Source organism: Pseudocercospora fijiensis (assembly GCF_000340215.1).
Source record: "Pseudocercospora fijiensis CIRAD86 unplaced genomic scaffold MYCFIscaffold_10, whole genome shotgun sequence".
In the NCBI taxonomy this organism is placed as follows: domain Eukaryota; kingdom Fungi; phylum Ascomycota; class Dothideomycetes; order Mycosphaerellales; family Mycosphaerellaceae; genus Pseudocercospora; species Pseudocercospora fijiensis.
Genome location: NW_006921541.1, coordinates 3728282 through 3740755, shown reverse-complemented (window position 1 = coordinate 3740755; position 12474 = coordinate 3728282). Strand labels below are relative to the sequence as shown.

Here is a 12474-nt window from a genome sequence, read left to right as displayed (position 1 = left end):
TATATATCTCTTATAACTGATCCTACTCGTCGATATAGAGCTACTAGTAGGGTCCTATTAAGGGAGCCTTTAACGACTATTCTAGAGACCCTATAGAGAATTAGCGTCGTAGAGATCTCTCGGTCGTCCTAATAATCGTTAATAGAAACAGCGCTAGTATACCGCAATTGCCTTATTATTATATATATACTATACAAATTTTACCGTACACAAACTTTATCGTAACAGACTAGGACACAGGTCTGTCACGCAAGAAACTCAATTTAGACATTCGGCCGTAAAATGAAAGATTCGTATCTCCCAGCATCCCTATACCAATGATCGGATCAGCACACCACAACACCCTGGTATCTTGCACCCAAGTCTCGGGAACCAGCTCATTTCATGCCGTGGGAAAGCTCGGCTCTCGCGTTGGATCTGAAGAAGGCATAAGTTAAAGACTGCTGAGTCCGGATGTAAAGAGTTTGTGACAAATTCGGGAGGTAGTACTGTACATACAACATCTGCAAGTGCTGGCTACTACAGCGATGGAGAAGAGAAAGATGCTGGAGTTTGAATCTTCGCAGGGGTGGGTGTTGCACGGGGAGGCACCGAGCCGAAATAATAGCCACAAAGCTTCGTCTCAGTTGGGATTCTATTCATAATAATTGCAGCCTCGGTCCAAATCCATGCTTTGTTCCAAAGCGGCCATCGCAGGAGCGCGCTGCCGAAATCGTCAGTCCAGATGTCCCCATGATATCCGTATTGCTTCGCAGGTCTGACCTATTCGCTCTGAGTGACATATGCTCCGATTGCTGCGTCAAATGCCATGCTGAACTCGTTCAGCAGTAGAGGTGCAGCCTCTCTGTATGCGCCGGAAAGTTTGGAAGCAATGGCGTTTCCAAGGGCGATGGTCAAAGCCTTTTCATCCGTGAGGGTGGTTTGAACTTGCTTGCTGACGCTGAAGAGGCCAATGACGACTCGGTCAAAAGCCGGTCTTTTGGCAGCGATGTTCTTCAGCAAGCCTTCGACGTCGGGTCGCAAGGAGATGACGGCAGCGGAGACGGCTTCTGAGTCCTGCGCGCTCAGCTGCGAAGAAGCCTGTGCAACGCGCGTTGCATATTCCACAGCATGTCCGAGGTCGTCGGCAGCTTGGTTGATGTTGACAGCGTCCAAAGTGCCAGTGGAAGGATTGCCATTGAAAGCCACCACGCGTTGGTTCACATATCTGACGTGCGACTGCACGAGCTGTAGTGCTGGAACAATCTTCGCTGCTTGACCAGAAACAGCTGTGAAGCAATTGACCAGCGCGACGACCAGGAGGAGCTGCATTGTCTGTCGGCCGAGAGAAGGCGATTGGTGATTCTGCGAGGGAATAAATCGAGTCGGCGCTGCCTGGATCGTCGGGTATGTAGTCAGGAGGGACTATAGAACCTGTAGGTAGATGGTGAGTCGTGCGCAAACGTCAGGAAAAGGGTTGTTTCACAGGCTTGCTGGATAGGAACTTAGTAGTAAGGAAGCCCCGTGACCGCAAGTCTTCGCCCTCGGTCCTCCCATCCATCCATAATTGCAATGTCGAATCCAACTGCGCACGGGGCATTTTTCCAATTTCGCGTAACAGGGATGACGCCCGATGAGTTTACATGCACGCGGGAGTTGGGTTGCGTCTACTCGCTCGCTGGTGGACTGGAAGTTCTTATTATTATAATAATCCACCGCGTTCGAAGGTAGACATACCGGTCGGCAAAGAAGGACGTGTAGACAGGTCAACTAATCCAGCGATGACTGTCTTTAAACCGCATTTCTAGTAGACGGCTGTACCTCCCAAGACAGGCAGACCGCGCTTGGACTACCCATAGATCAAATGGCACGTAGCAACCCCATCGTGTTTCCACCGGAACGTGAAGTAGACGAGTCGGTGGAAGAATCGGTTGCTGGATCGTATTAAGCAACCACTGAGACCCATTGATTGATCCACCGGGTTGCGGGTAGACGCACTCTCATCATGCGTTCGCCGTAAGTACGCGGAGAACCTTGAGAAAAGCTTAAAGCAGGCATGGGCGCGAATACACCAGTAATAAAAGGCATGCTGAGCCGGATCTACCGACAACATGACGCGAGAGTGTCCTTTTCCCGATACAGCACTTCGGATGAAGTATTCTCGGGTCGCAGTATTATTCATCACCACCATACCATACCGGTATGCCCAGTGTGCAAAGAAAGATCTCATGGCAGAGATGACGCATGATTGAGTGCCTTGGGCATTTATGTGGGTTGTTCGCATGAGGTGCTGCAGTACTGTATTGGGCCACCACTTACGTCCGGTAGCACCACCGGCAAGCTTCACCGATGAGTTCGTCGGAGCCAACCTCGTGATTCCACCAGAGAGCAGGCGAGAGATGCTCGGGTGACGCATCCAAATGCATCTCAGATATTCTCCGCCTTCCGACAAAGACCAAAATCAGGACATGCCAGGGCGAGACAGAGCCACTGCAGGTTCGGGTACGAATGGATGTGCGTACCTTGCAGGGATTGATGCATGTTCTTCCGAACAACGCGACTATTCGATTCAGCAAACGTCGAAAGGTAGCCAGGCAGTCATGTCAGAATATTTGTAGGCGCGCGCGTCTCTCCTCAGTAGCTTCAAAGCGTAACTCTTCCCCAAGCTCCGTCGGTTCGATTTGAGCAAGCGAATGATTATGAAGTTCTCGCTCCTATGCTTCGCCTTTGGCGCCTTGGCAGCCACTATTGAGACACGAGACGCTGCCGTGATAGTGAAAGATGTCCAAGCGGTGACTAACGCCGTGAAGGACGCTGACACGACCGTCACTAGCTTTAGCGGCAACGCCGACGCCGAGAACTTGAAGAGCAAGCTGGACGCTATCTATAGCGCGCTTTCCCAAGGTGCCACTGATGCCAAAGCTTCCGGTGATATCTCTCAGGAAGATGCGCTTGGTCTTGCATCTCCCGTCCAGGATTTGGCAAAGGCTGTCCAGCAAGCGGTTACGGACCTCACTGGCATGAAGAGCGCGATCATTTCCGCGGGTATCGCCCAAGATGTGTATCGGAAGCTCACCGAGTCCGATGCGGCACAGAATGACTTTGTGAGTCACATTGACAAGGTCACTGCCTCAGACACCTGCTGACCATGACCTTCGGCTTGCAGGTGAGCGCCGTGCTTGCGAAAGTCCCCCCAACACTTGCTGCGGTTGCGACAGGACTCGTCAAACCAGTCCAGGACAGTTTGGCCAGCGCTATCGCGGAATTCAAAGACGCTGGTGGCCCTTCGTCTGGAAGTGTTTCGGCAAGCTCATCTCCAGCTCCAGCCGCAGCGCCGGCTCCTGCCCCAGCACTGGAAAGTGGTAAGATGATGGCCGCCATCTAAGGAAAAGAGCTGAACTGACATGTTTAGCAGGTAACAGCTCAACATCAGCACCAGGTGAGCAGTCCATGCCAGTAATTCAGTGCTCAGCCTGAGCTAATGTGGTGAACAGCGGAGACTCCGACGACTCCATCGTCAAGCGCTCCATCTTCGAGTGCGGCCCCGGAAGCTTCAGCACCAAGCTACGGAGGAAGTAACACCACTACTGGAACGTTTACACCAACACCTTATACAGGTGCAGCAGTCCAGAGCGCAGGAAAAGCCTCCGTGGCTGTCGTTGCTTTGGCAGTGATTGCAGGACTCTATTTGTAGATTTCAACAAGAGCAAAGGAAGTGAAGCATGCTTACACGTATAAATGGGAGAGCAAAGCCCGAGTGGCATGGCATAGCACTGCCATAGCTGTTGTCTACCACCATCAAGCTTTCCTTTTCCAGCGCGCAGAATGCAGTCATGTATGTTATCTTCGCCACTGGCAGTCACATATCTCTTTCTTCCGTCGATCCGCATCTCACGTGGAGTCCCCAGTGTGCGATGGCATAGGATGGTCGGTCTGAGGTCTTCGGGAATGGTTTCGAGATGCGAGACTGTATGTAGTCGAACGAACGGTGTGTTGCAGGATAATGGTTCGTCCGTCTTCCGTGCTTGGCGCGTCTTCAGGTCGCTCTTATCACTGGAAACAGCTTGTCCTTGTCATCATGGCAATAATAGATTGTGTTTGTTTGGCATACACATGTTGCGCATCAGCTACACATTCCGAGTAATCCATGCGCCTGGAGTCCAAGCGATCGCGGTATGCCTCCGTGATGACAAAGAAAGCGGAACAGCCCGCCTCGCACTCCTTCTCTACTACATACCGCAGCGCCCTACACACATATACAGATACACCTACTCACAAAATGCCCTACCTACACACCGATACACCTACCAAGTCCAACATACGACGACCAGTCGAATTCTACGCGTTCCACCCGAATTTTGGCCTCGCAACAAAGACTGCATTCCAATCACATAAGGTTGCGCTGGGTATTCCGCTCTCTTTGTCATCCCAAAGCCATGCCTCGGCCCTCCCTCGAGAATAATGCAGGCAGTAAGCTTGTTGTTTCCATCACTTGTCCTCCTCCTCCCGAGTAGTCCAGACCGTGACACCGTGTCGCAGCTCATCCGGGCTTACAGTAAGCGGGAGATGAGGCAGCATTTTCAAGGATCTGCCACGCAGCACCCAGATTTGACTTTCCACAGAGCCCGGGCAACGGATTGCACGGTACAACAGTACGGTAAGCATACACAACTTATATAATAATAACAACCAGCTCTTCATCATCCTCATCATGTCAAATCTCATCATCAATCAAACAAAACTTCCAAAACCATGTCTGCATCTAATAATCACAACAACAATGAACAGTACGAAGTAATCGTAATAGGAGCCGGTACGCGCGGCGCCCCAAAACCTTCCCCCCTAGTAGAATACATCATCAACTAACCCACTACTGCAGGAATCTGCGGCCTCTCATCCGCAAAATCCTACCTCCACTGCTCCCCAAACACCTCCCTCCTCATCCTCGACGACCACAAAACGCTAGGCGGCGTCTGGTCCCAAGAAAACATCTACCCGGCCCTACGCACCAACAACCATCGCGGAACCTTCGAACTCCCGGATTTTCCCTTTTCGGACAAGTATGGAATCCCACCCGGCGCGCACCCGACGGGGGCGGCGATGCATCAGTATTTTTGCGATTACGCGGAAAAGTTTGGGTTGGTGAGGTGTTTGCGGTTAGAGACGCGAGTGACGGCGGTGGAAAAAGGGCAAGGCGGGTGGAGGGTGAGTGTGGAGAGTAGTAGTACTGCGGGGGGAAAATATGAGGTTTTCACGGAGAAATTGATTATAGCCGTGGGGTTGACGTCCAAACCGTTGAAAATGACAGTACGCGGTCAAGATTCGTATGGAGCGCCGCATCTCCACGCGGGGAGTTTGGCGCGAGAAGTTCCGGAGTTGGTGGAGGAGGGGAAGGTGGAACGGGTGACGGTGTATGGAGGGTCGAAGTTTGCGTGGGACAGTGTGTATGCGTTTGCTTCGCGGGGGAAGGAGGTGGATTGGGTGATTGCGAAATCCGGGCATGGGTCGACGTGGATTCTCAATGTGACGATGGTTTTACCGATATTTGGGACGATCTGGGCGGAACGGTTGGTTACCACGCGGTTTATTGACTGGTTTTCACCGAGTGTGTTTGGGGGGTTGGATGGGAGTGGGTGGTGGAGATGGATCCTGCATAGCACGAGGGTTGGTCGGAAAATCGTGGCTGGGTTCTGGAAGACAGTGCAAAAGGACATGTTGGAGCAAAGTGGGTTCAACGCTCATCCCAGCCTCGAGAAGGTGAAACCCGATTGCGAACTGTTCGATATCGCTACGAGCTTCTCCACGCTCAACTATCCCACTAACATCCTCGACTACATCGCGTCGGGACAAGTGAAAGTGCACCGAGAAGACATTTCGCACATGTCCGACCACAAGATCCATCTCAAAAACGGCACCGAACTTCGGTCCGACGCTTTCATCGCAAGCTCAGGTTGGGACTGGCGGCCGAAATTCGACCTGAAGCCCGAGAGCATGCATGCAGAGTTCGGAGTTCCAAGCCAAAATTACAGCCCAGAAGAAAAACAACTCTGGGAAGCGTACGATCGCAAAGCCGATGCCGAAATCTTCCGTCGCTTTCCCATGCTGAGGAATAGAAAGTACCCGCCCGTCGCGCACGAAGAGCGGAAAGCCAACCCCCTCGACGCTCTGAGCGGCAAACAGGAAAAATACGAGCCTCAACGCCTGTACCGCTGTATCGCTCCCCCCGGACTCGCAGCGCGAGGCGATCGAAGTTTGGCGTTTTCTCAACCCAACAACGTATCGCATGCCATCACGGACGAATTGGCGGGACTTTGGATTTATGCGTATCTGAACGACAAGCTGAGTATCGATCCGCAGCGAGATTTGGGTATGGACGAAGTCTACTATTCTGCTGCATTGTACCAGCGGTGGAGCTGGAGGAGACATCCTTATGGTTTTGGGCAGCGGTGGGTTGATATGATGTGGGATGCTGTGCCGTATCATGATGTTTTGTTGAAAGATCTGGGCTTGACCCCGACGAGAAAGCCAGGGTGGGGTCCTCTGCGGTGGTTTAGGGAGGCGTTTGTGCCATATACCACGGCGGATTACAGAGGGGTTGCTGACGAGTGGCTGGCGAAGCAGAAGATGAAGTCGGTCTGAGGAGGCGAGATGGCACTTATGATCGGCCTGTAAGCCAATTCCAGAAGCCCTGACTTTCTTCACTTCTTTCGGCTCCAGGAACTGTCTGTTCTTCCTTCCTCGAGCTATGATATTCTTCCAGTATTCTGATCGTTTCAGCATTGCAGCCGCTTTCTCGAGCATAGTCTAAAATACTTGAGCCGCGACCATCTCCAGTCCAGATTTGAGCGCCATTCTCCAGAAGTCGCTGGACAACATGGTGATGGTTGAAGGAGACTGCATAGGCAAGCGGGGTCAGTCCTTCATTGCAAGAAATCTCCACCGTGCTGTCATATCGAAGAAGCTTATCGAGCGAAGCAATGTCGCCACGACGCGCAGCATAAGCCAAAGCCGTTCTTCCAAATTTGTCTCGAGCTCGAACATCTGCTGCTGCTCGCAAGAGCTGTCCGACAATGTCTGGTTGGCCATTCTCCACGGCTAGGATCAACGATGTTGCCCCGTATCCGTCTTGTGTGTTTAGAGCGGCTCGGTAGTCGATCAGAAGCTCTACGCACTGCAGAGCGCCAGCCGCAGCTGCAGCCGCGAGAGGCGTACGACCGTGTTCGTCTTGGTTCTCAATGTTCGCGCCCGCTTTCAAAAGTGCCTCTGCTACCGCTACGTGATTGAACCTCACAGTTTGCGATAATGCCGTTCTGCCATCGATGCCCGGGCTGTCCAGTTTAGCTTTCTGCTCGATCAAGTGTAAGACCGCGTCAAGCTGTCCTTGTTCGGCAGCTAGAGCCAGCACCGTACGTCCAAATCTACTCTTCTGCTCTAGCAGTGCTCCTCTTTCCCGAAGCAACTGCAGTGCAGCCATGTTGCCAAGCTGAGCAGCAAGAGCAGCAGGGCTTGCTCCATCTATGTTCTGATGATTCAGATTGGCCCCCGCATCCAGCAGAGGAGGTATGGTGGCCACAGTACCAAAATATGCGGCATGTGAAAGGGCAGTTCCGCCAAATTTGTCCGTGGCTTCAAGATACACACCTGCTGTTACGAGCATCAGGACTGTTTCTGCATCACCAGCGGAAGAAGCTGCAAGTAGAGCTGTCTGCCTGTCACTCTTCTTTTCCGGCACACATTCCTCGAAACTTATGGTGCGATCGACGCCATCCCACCAGCTGTACCGAGCATTCCTATCAGCCCCAGAACCAATGAGAAACATTGCGAGCTCTTGGTGGCCGTAGCGAGCAGCGACGTGCAAGGGTTGGCAGTTCGCGAACTTGTACTGACGATCAGTCAGCGCGCCATAGAGCTTCAAGTCGCTGACAACGCTCCATTGAACCACTCTCCTTGTATTGACTTCAACCCCAGCTTGAAGCAATAATTCGGCAATTTTGACGTCTCCGCTTGCACAGACCGCATGAAGAGCAGACCCTAGACAGCCGCCGAGAGCGTCAGCCTTTGCACGGTGTTGGAGCAACATTTGGACTATGTTCTCGCGACACTTGATCGAGGCCAGACACAGAGGTGTTCCGAAAGTTTCACTCCAAGCGTTGATGTTGACGTCGTGGTCCAGTAATGCCTCAACCGTGTCTTCAAATCCACTTAGGGCAGCGTGATGGAGGGCCGTCATGCCTTCTGAGTCCGCATGCTCTGCATCTGCACCGAGTTCCAAAAGGCGTCGAAGCCTTTTTGTTTGCCCTTCAGCTGCGGCTTCCAAAAGAGAATGGTTCCGCCTTGCGTGTCTCTCGTCATGTTCTCGTTGACTAATAGTATAGTGACTGTGGTAGGTGTTGTAGACGTTGCCATTGTGCTGTCGAGCATTTCCGGAAGCGCTGTTGCCTTCTATGAGAGTCGTCATGATTATCGCTATTATTATCGCCCTGGAGTGTTAGCTACAACCCCACCAGCTCGCTGTCGAGTGTTAGCGCCAAGCAGAATCCTTCAGCTCACGCAGCAGATCTGCAGCAGGGATGTAATCAAGCACCGACTGTACGGTCAGCTTGACGTGAAGGGAAGACGCTGAGCGATGGGATGAGGTCTTGAATTTCGAGCTTTCATGTTCTTCTTCTGGGCCACCGTCATCGGCGCCGCCTAGATGTCACATGCGACTTTCTGCGCTGCTTCTTCAGCTGATAAGTCGCAGAGTGAATTCCACAGTAGCAAAGGTACCGGCGCTGACTGGCATAGCACGCAGCAACGTCGGCCCAAGACCTCTCCAAAACCCAAGCGCGCCGTCGTGCCTGAAAGTGTGGGCAAAGCAATCACGCATCGACTTATACCTCTGCTTCTCCCCGAAAGCATCCGTCTGCATCTTCGACTTGATCACGTCGAAGGGATATGATGCGATCCAAAGCATTTCTCCCGCGAGACCGCCGTAGAGAGCGACTTTCCATGTGGCGACTTCCTTTCGCAAGTAGTTGTTGCGCTTCACATCTTGGTTCATGAGGTACTCGAAGGTCAAGAACCAGAAGCCATATGCTTGTGCTTCTCGCAACAGTGTGACGGAAGTGCCGCGGTAGAGGCCAGCTCCTCCAAGCTTTCGTATGCAGTCCAGAGGTCCGTTATACAATCGACCTGCACCGTGAGGCTGAGTCTGCAGACGGATACGGACGTGCTCGATGGGGGCAGAGAGGAGGGTGTTGGTGAGACCAGCAAAAGCGCCGGCGGCATAGTATTGACCATAGCTCAGCGGGTGTGGCTCGGCGTCCAGAGTTGCCGGAGACTTGTTGAGCTTGGATGCATTTTGGGCCTCGAAAGCTCGTTTGGCATAGTTGAAGGCGGCGAATTGGACGGACACACAAGCACCAATGCCGATCAAGGGAGTCAGCGTGCCCTTGTAGAAGGCAGTTGCACCTTCGTTTTTGAGGATTCGGGTGGCGCAATCCAGCGCGCCCTGGTATTCGGTGGTGGTTTGAAGTCGGACCTTGACGATATCTGCTGGGCATTAGGCATTAGGCATTTTGGGTGGACAGCCGGGCACAGTGGTGCTTACCGAAGGGCTGGCCTAGCGATGATGGTCAGCCAGTCATTCACTCATCGCTGCGAGTGCCACCAAGACTCTTACCAATGAGCACCTGCGCAATCCCACCGACCGCGCCCGCGAACAAATCCTTGGCTACCTTTCCGGCACCGCCCGTCTCGCCCGCCTCCTCCACTGACTCGGACTCGGCCATCGCGACCGAATGACCCTGGCGACGAGCGACTCAATAATAATGTGTCCACGCAAGAACAATGACAGTCGTCGTCGTTCTTCCCTACGAAATTGCGTGCTTACGCCATTGGCTTCGGAAACTGCTTCCGGCTAAAGCAGCCGAGACCCTGAAGCCACCGTGCGCAAACTCCAATCCAGACGAGAAACACAGCGGAGGCGGTGACAGCGACCTCGACCTTATGACGTCGTGCGATAAGATGAAAAAGCATGCACATAGATGTACAATAAGCATGCACATAGTATCACCAAATCCCATCTCCCCTCACCTTCCAACCCTCACCCATAGAACAACCCATCATGTCAGCCCAACCAAAAGAAGACTACCTCGACAAAGGTACCTGTCCTCGTCCTCGTCCTTATCATCAGTCAAAACTAACAACCCACTCCTCCCCAAGCCGTCGACTCCATTGAGAAAAAAATCGGACAGTCGACCGGCCATCCCGTCGACACGAACAAGTATCGTGAGAAGAACGAGAAGTTCACCGATAAGCTTCGAGGCTTGTTTGAGAAGAAGACTGGCAAGAAGGTATCATACCCAGGGGGAGTAGAGTAGAGGAAATGCTGATTTTTGTTTGTGTGTTAGGTTCCTAGTAAGGTGTCGAATTAGGATGGATGGGACGTTATAGGGAGACAGATGAAGTGAGGAGTTGGATATTCTATGATACCCATGAATTCTGTAGCAATGATGAACACGAGGTGACTTCTTTCCTGATCTCCGGACCGCAGGATCTCACCCCTTCGTATAATAATAACCCGGTGTCAGCTTCAGTTACGCACGACACGACAAAGTTGCGAGCCGTCATGGGCGAGACCCAAACGCTCAATGGCGGGCCAAGTTGCTATTGATTATTCGTAAGTCAAGCATTCCGGGTGACGAGTCTTGTCCGGTCGTTGACGACAACATTGCTGTAAATTTTGTAGGCAGCCGTGAACGCTGCTCTGGAGTCTTTAGTATCCAGTGTGCGAACGGTCTGCAGTGCCAGGAGGGCCAGGGAGTATGTGAGGATGTAGCAGAAGTCGTCCATGTCAGGCAACACAGGTGAATCTGGGAACTTCTTTCGCAGACGCTTGACAAGGACAAGAAGATATTATTGAGTGCGTTGCATTGAGCTGATCTACAGCTTTGTGCTCGCACTGTTTGCGTACCGATCTTATACCATCAAAGAAAATCTTCCTCATCACCCTGCTCCCCCTTGCTATAACTAGCAAGAGGTCGTCAACCGCTTTTTGCGACCAGTTAGCCCTACATTTCGGCTGTATAGCGTACATCCAATTCCATAGCTCTTGTGCAACGCTGCTCAGTGTTACAGCCCACAATAAGGCATCCCGCTGGTTGATATGCGCCTAGCAACTATCTCTTTGTGATGCAGGATCTCATTAGCCGCACGCGGCGTCGACACGTCCCACGCATTCTGGTGCGTCCGACATTTATGCGTGTAGCAATCTCATGGGGTAATGGTACAGGGCGTATAGAGCGAATTAGCAGCGAGCGAGGGATGCTCAGGGAGGGAAGCGGACGCCTAAGGACAGATAGTATAGGACCGAACGACGCTCAACTAGTAGCAGGACACCTGAATTGATATGAGGGAGAATGTGGTTGAAATAAGCAGCCGGATGGTAACGGTTGTACCGTTGTAGGGCGTCTTGGGCGTCTTGGCCTCGTCATTATTGTGGTGGTAGCTTATCAGGGCAGGGGTCGAAGGAGTTGAAGCGATCCGCATAGCGAGACACCTGTCAATAGGCAGAGGCACCTAACGTTACCGTGATATGGAACACGACTGCCATGAGGATTATTGATTGTAGCACAGCAAGCGTGACCGTGACCGTGCTAGTGGTAGCGGCTATGCAGATTCAAGGGCCCAGTTCGCTGCTATTCTCGCTATAAGACATTGATCGATAACACCGCGAGGGCCGCCGACGCCATGTCATCGCTCTTAGTGACACTAAATCGAGGAGGCGGTGGCTTGAAAGGGCCGTAGACTCGGACCTGAATAGTAGACTCTGACCGCAGCGTTCCAGTCACCACGCCTGGTCTGGCCTAGGCTGCCTTGCGTCTCCGTGCCACTGCCACATTAACTTATTATTATGCTATACTGCAGCTCAGCCTGAGTCAGGCAGTGTGAGCGAAAGAAAGACACGGTCCCGCGCTTCCGTTGACAAGCATGTGAAGGCGGAGGCTATAAAGTTACAAGCCGGCCAGATGCTGGTAGCACGATCAAGGCCCAAATTACCCAATCGGTGCGAAAGCTTGCCCTTCTCGAGACAACGCTGCTCAGGAACGGGCTTCTCGTAGGCCATGCATGCATGTTGTCAGACAGCCATCTGCCTGCGAGCCTGCGCCTGCTGAAAGACTGGCGCTGCTGAGGATATGTACAGGTACGCGCATCCTCCCCCTTCATCCTCCTACCACTTCTCCCCATAACCCGCGCTACAGGTAGGCTGCCTGCCTCCTTCTCTACCCTCCTACCCATCGTTTTGGCCTTCTTCTACTTGCTTATACCGCTGCCCCTACCCTACCCTACCCTACCCTGTCCTACCCTACCCTGCCCTCGATTTCCGTATACTGCTACAAGCTTTCTTCAAAACGCAAACGCGATTATTGACTTCGTAATCCAATTTCATACCTGCTACCGCGCGAAGCCTCTCCCCTAATGGAGATGAGAAGAAGTGGGGCGAATGCTGGC

General features: G+C 52.6%; 6 protein-coding genes across 6 annotated transcripts; 3 read left to right on the top strand and 3 right to left on the bottom strand.

The window, feature by feature from the left end:
• Window positions 1-449: 449 nt before the first annotated feature.
• On the bottom strand, window positions 450-1436 carry MYCFIDRAFT_212659 (uncharacterized protein). The gene is made up of 2 exons (XM_007933686.1): window positions 763-1436; window positions 450-703 (listed from the first exon to the last, which is right to left on the bottom strand). Exon 1 carries the CDS (start codon window positions 1309-1311, stop codon window positions 763-765), a length of 549 nt encoding a protein of 182 aa, XP_007931877.1. The 5' UTR covers window positions 1312-1436; the 3' UTR covers window positions 450-703.
• A 1242-nt stretch (window positions 1437-2678) lies between these two features.
• On the top strand, window positions 2679-3364 carry MYCFIDRAFT_46754 (uncharacterized protein; the record flags this gene model as incomplete). The annotated part of the gene is made up of 2 exons (XM_007933105.1): window positions 2679-3083; window positions 3146-3364. 2 exons carry the CDS (start codon window positions 2679-2681, stop codon window positions 3362-3364), a joined length of 624 nt encoding a protein of 207 aa, XP_007931296.1.
• A 1051-nt stretch (window positions 3365-4415) lies between these two features.
• On the top strand, window positions 4416-6618 carry MYCFIDRAFT_217008 (uncharacterized protein; the record flags this gene model as incomplete). The annotated part of the gene is made up of 5 exons (XM_007933685.1): window positions 4416-4449; window positions 4519-4534; window positions 4633-4636; window positions 4768-4792; window positions 4859-6618. The coding sequence occupies 5 exons, from the start codon at window positions 4416-4418 to the stop codon at window positions 6616-6618; spliced, it is 1839 nt and encodes a 612-aa protein (XP_007931876.1).
• A 157-nt stretch (window positions 6619-6775) lies between these two features.
• MYCFIDRAFT_97797 (uncharacterized protein) lies at window positions 6776-8221 on the bottom strand (the record flags this gene model as incomplete). Its single annotated transcript, XM_007933684.1, has 2 exons — window positions 6776-7696; window positions 7922-8221. Coding segments are annotated over 2 exons (1221 nt in total), but the record flags the coding sequence as incomplete, so codon positions are not given.
• Window positions 8222-8612: 391 nt separating this feature from the next.
• MYCFIDRAFT_72685 (uncharacterized protein) lies at window positions 8613-9752 on the bottom strand (the record flags this gene model as incomplete). The annotated part of the gene is made up of 3 exons (XM_007933165.1): window positions 8613-9513; window positions 9572-9583; window positions 9644-9752. The coding sequence occupies 3 exons, from the start codon at window positions 9750-9752 to the stop codon at window positions 8705-8707; spliced, it is 930 nt and encodes a 309-aa protein (XP_007931356.1). The 3' UTR covers window positions 8613-8704.
• A 58-nt stretch (window positions 9753-9810) lies between these two features.
• Window positions 9811-12228, top strand: MYCFIDRAFT_179641 (uncharacterized protein; the record flags this gene model as incomplete). Its single annotated transcript, XM_007933683.1, has 23 exons — window positions 9811-9977; window positions 10008-10089; window positions 10125-10155; window positions 10186-10339; window positions 10374-10385; window positions 10417-10530; window positions 10560-10748; window positions 10774-10789; window positions 10821-10829; window positions 10855-10885; window positions 10912-11122; window positions 11161-11205; window positions 11231-11242; window positions 11377-11383; window positions 11429-11451; window positions 11479-11494; window positions 11532-11621; window positions 11647-11727; window positions 11789-11848; window positions 11901-11954; window positions 12001-12028; window positions 12067-12079; window positions 12105-12228. 23 exons carry the CDS (start codon window positions 9811-9813, stop codon window positions 12226-12228), a joined length of 1569 nt encoding a protein of 522 aa, XP_007931874.1.
• Between the last annotated feature and the right edge of the window lie 246 nt (window positions 12229-12474).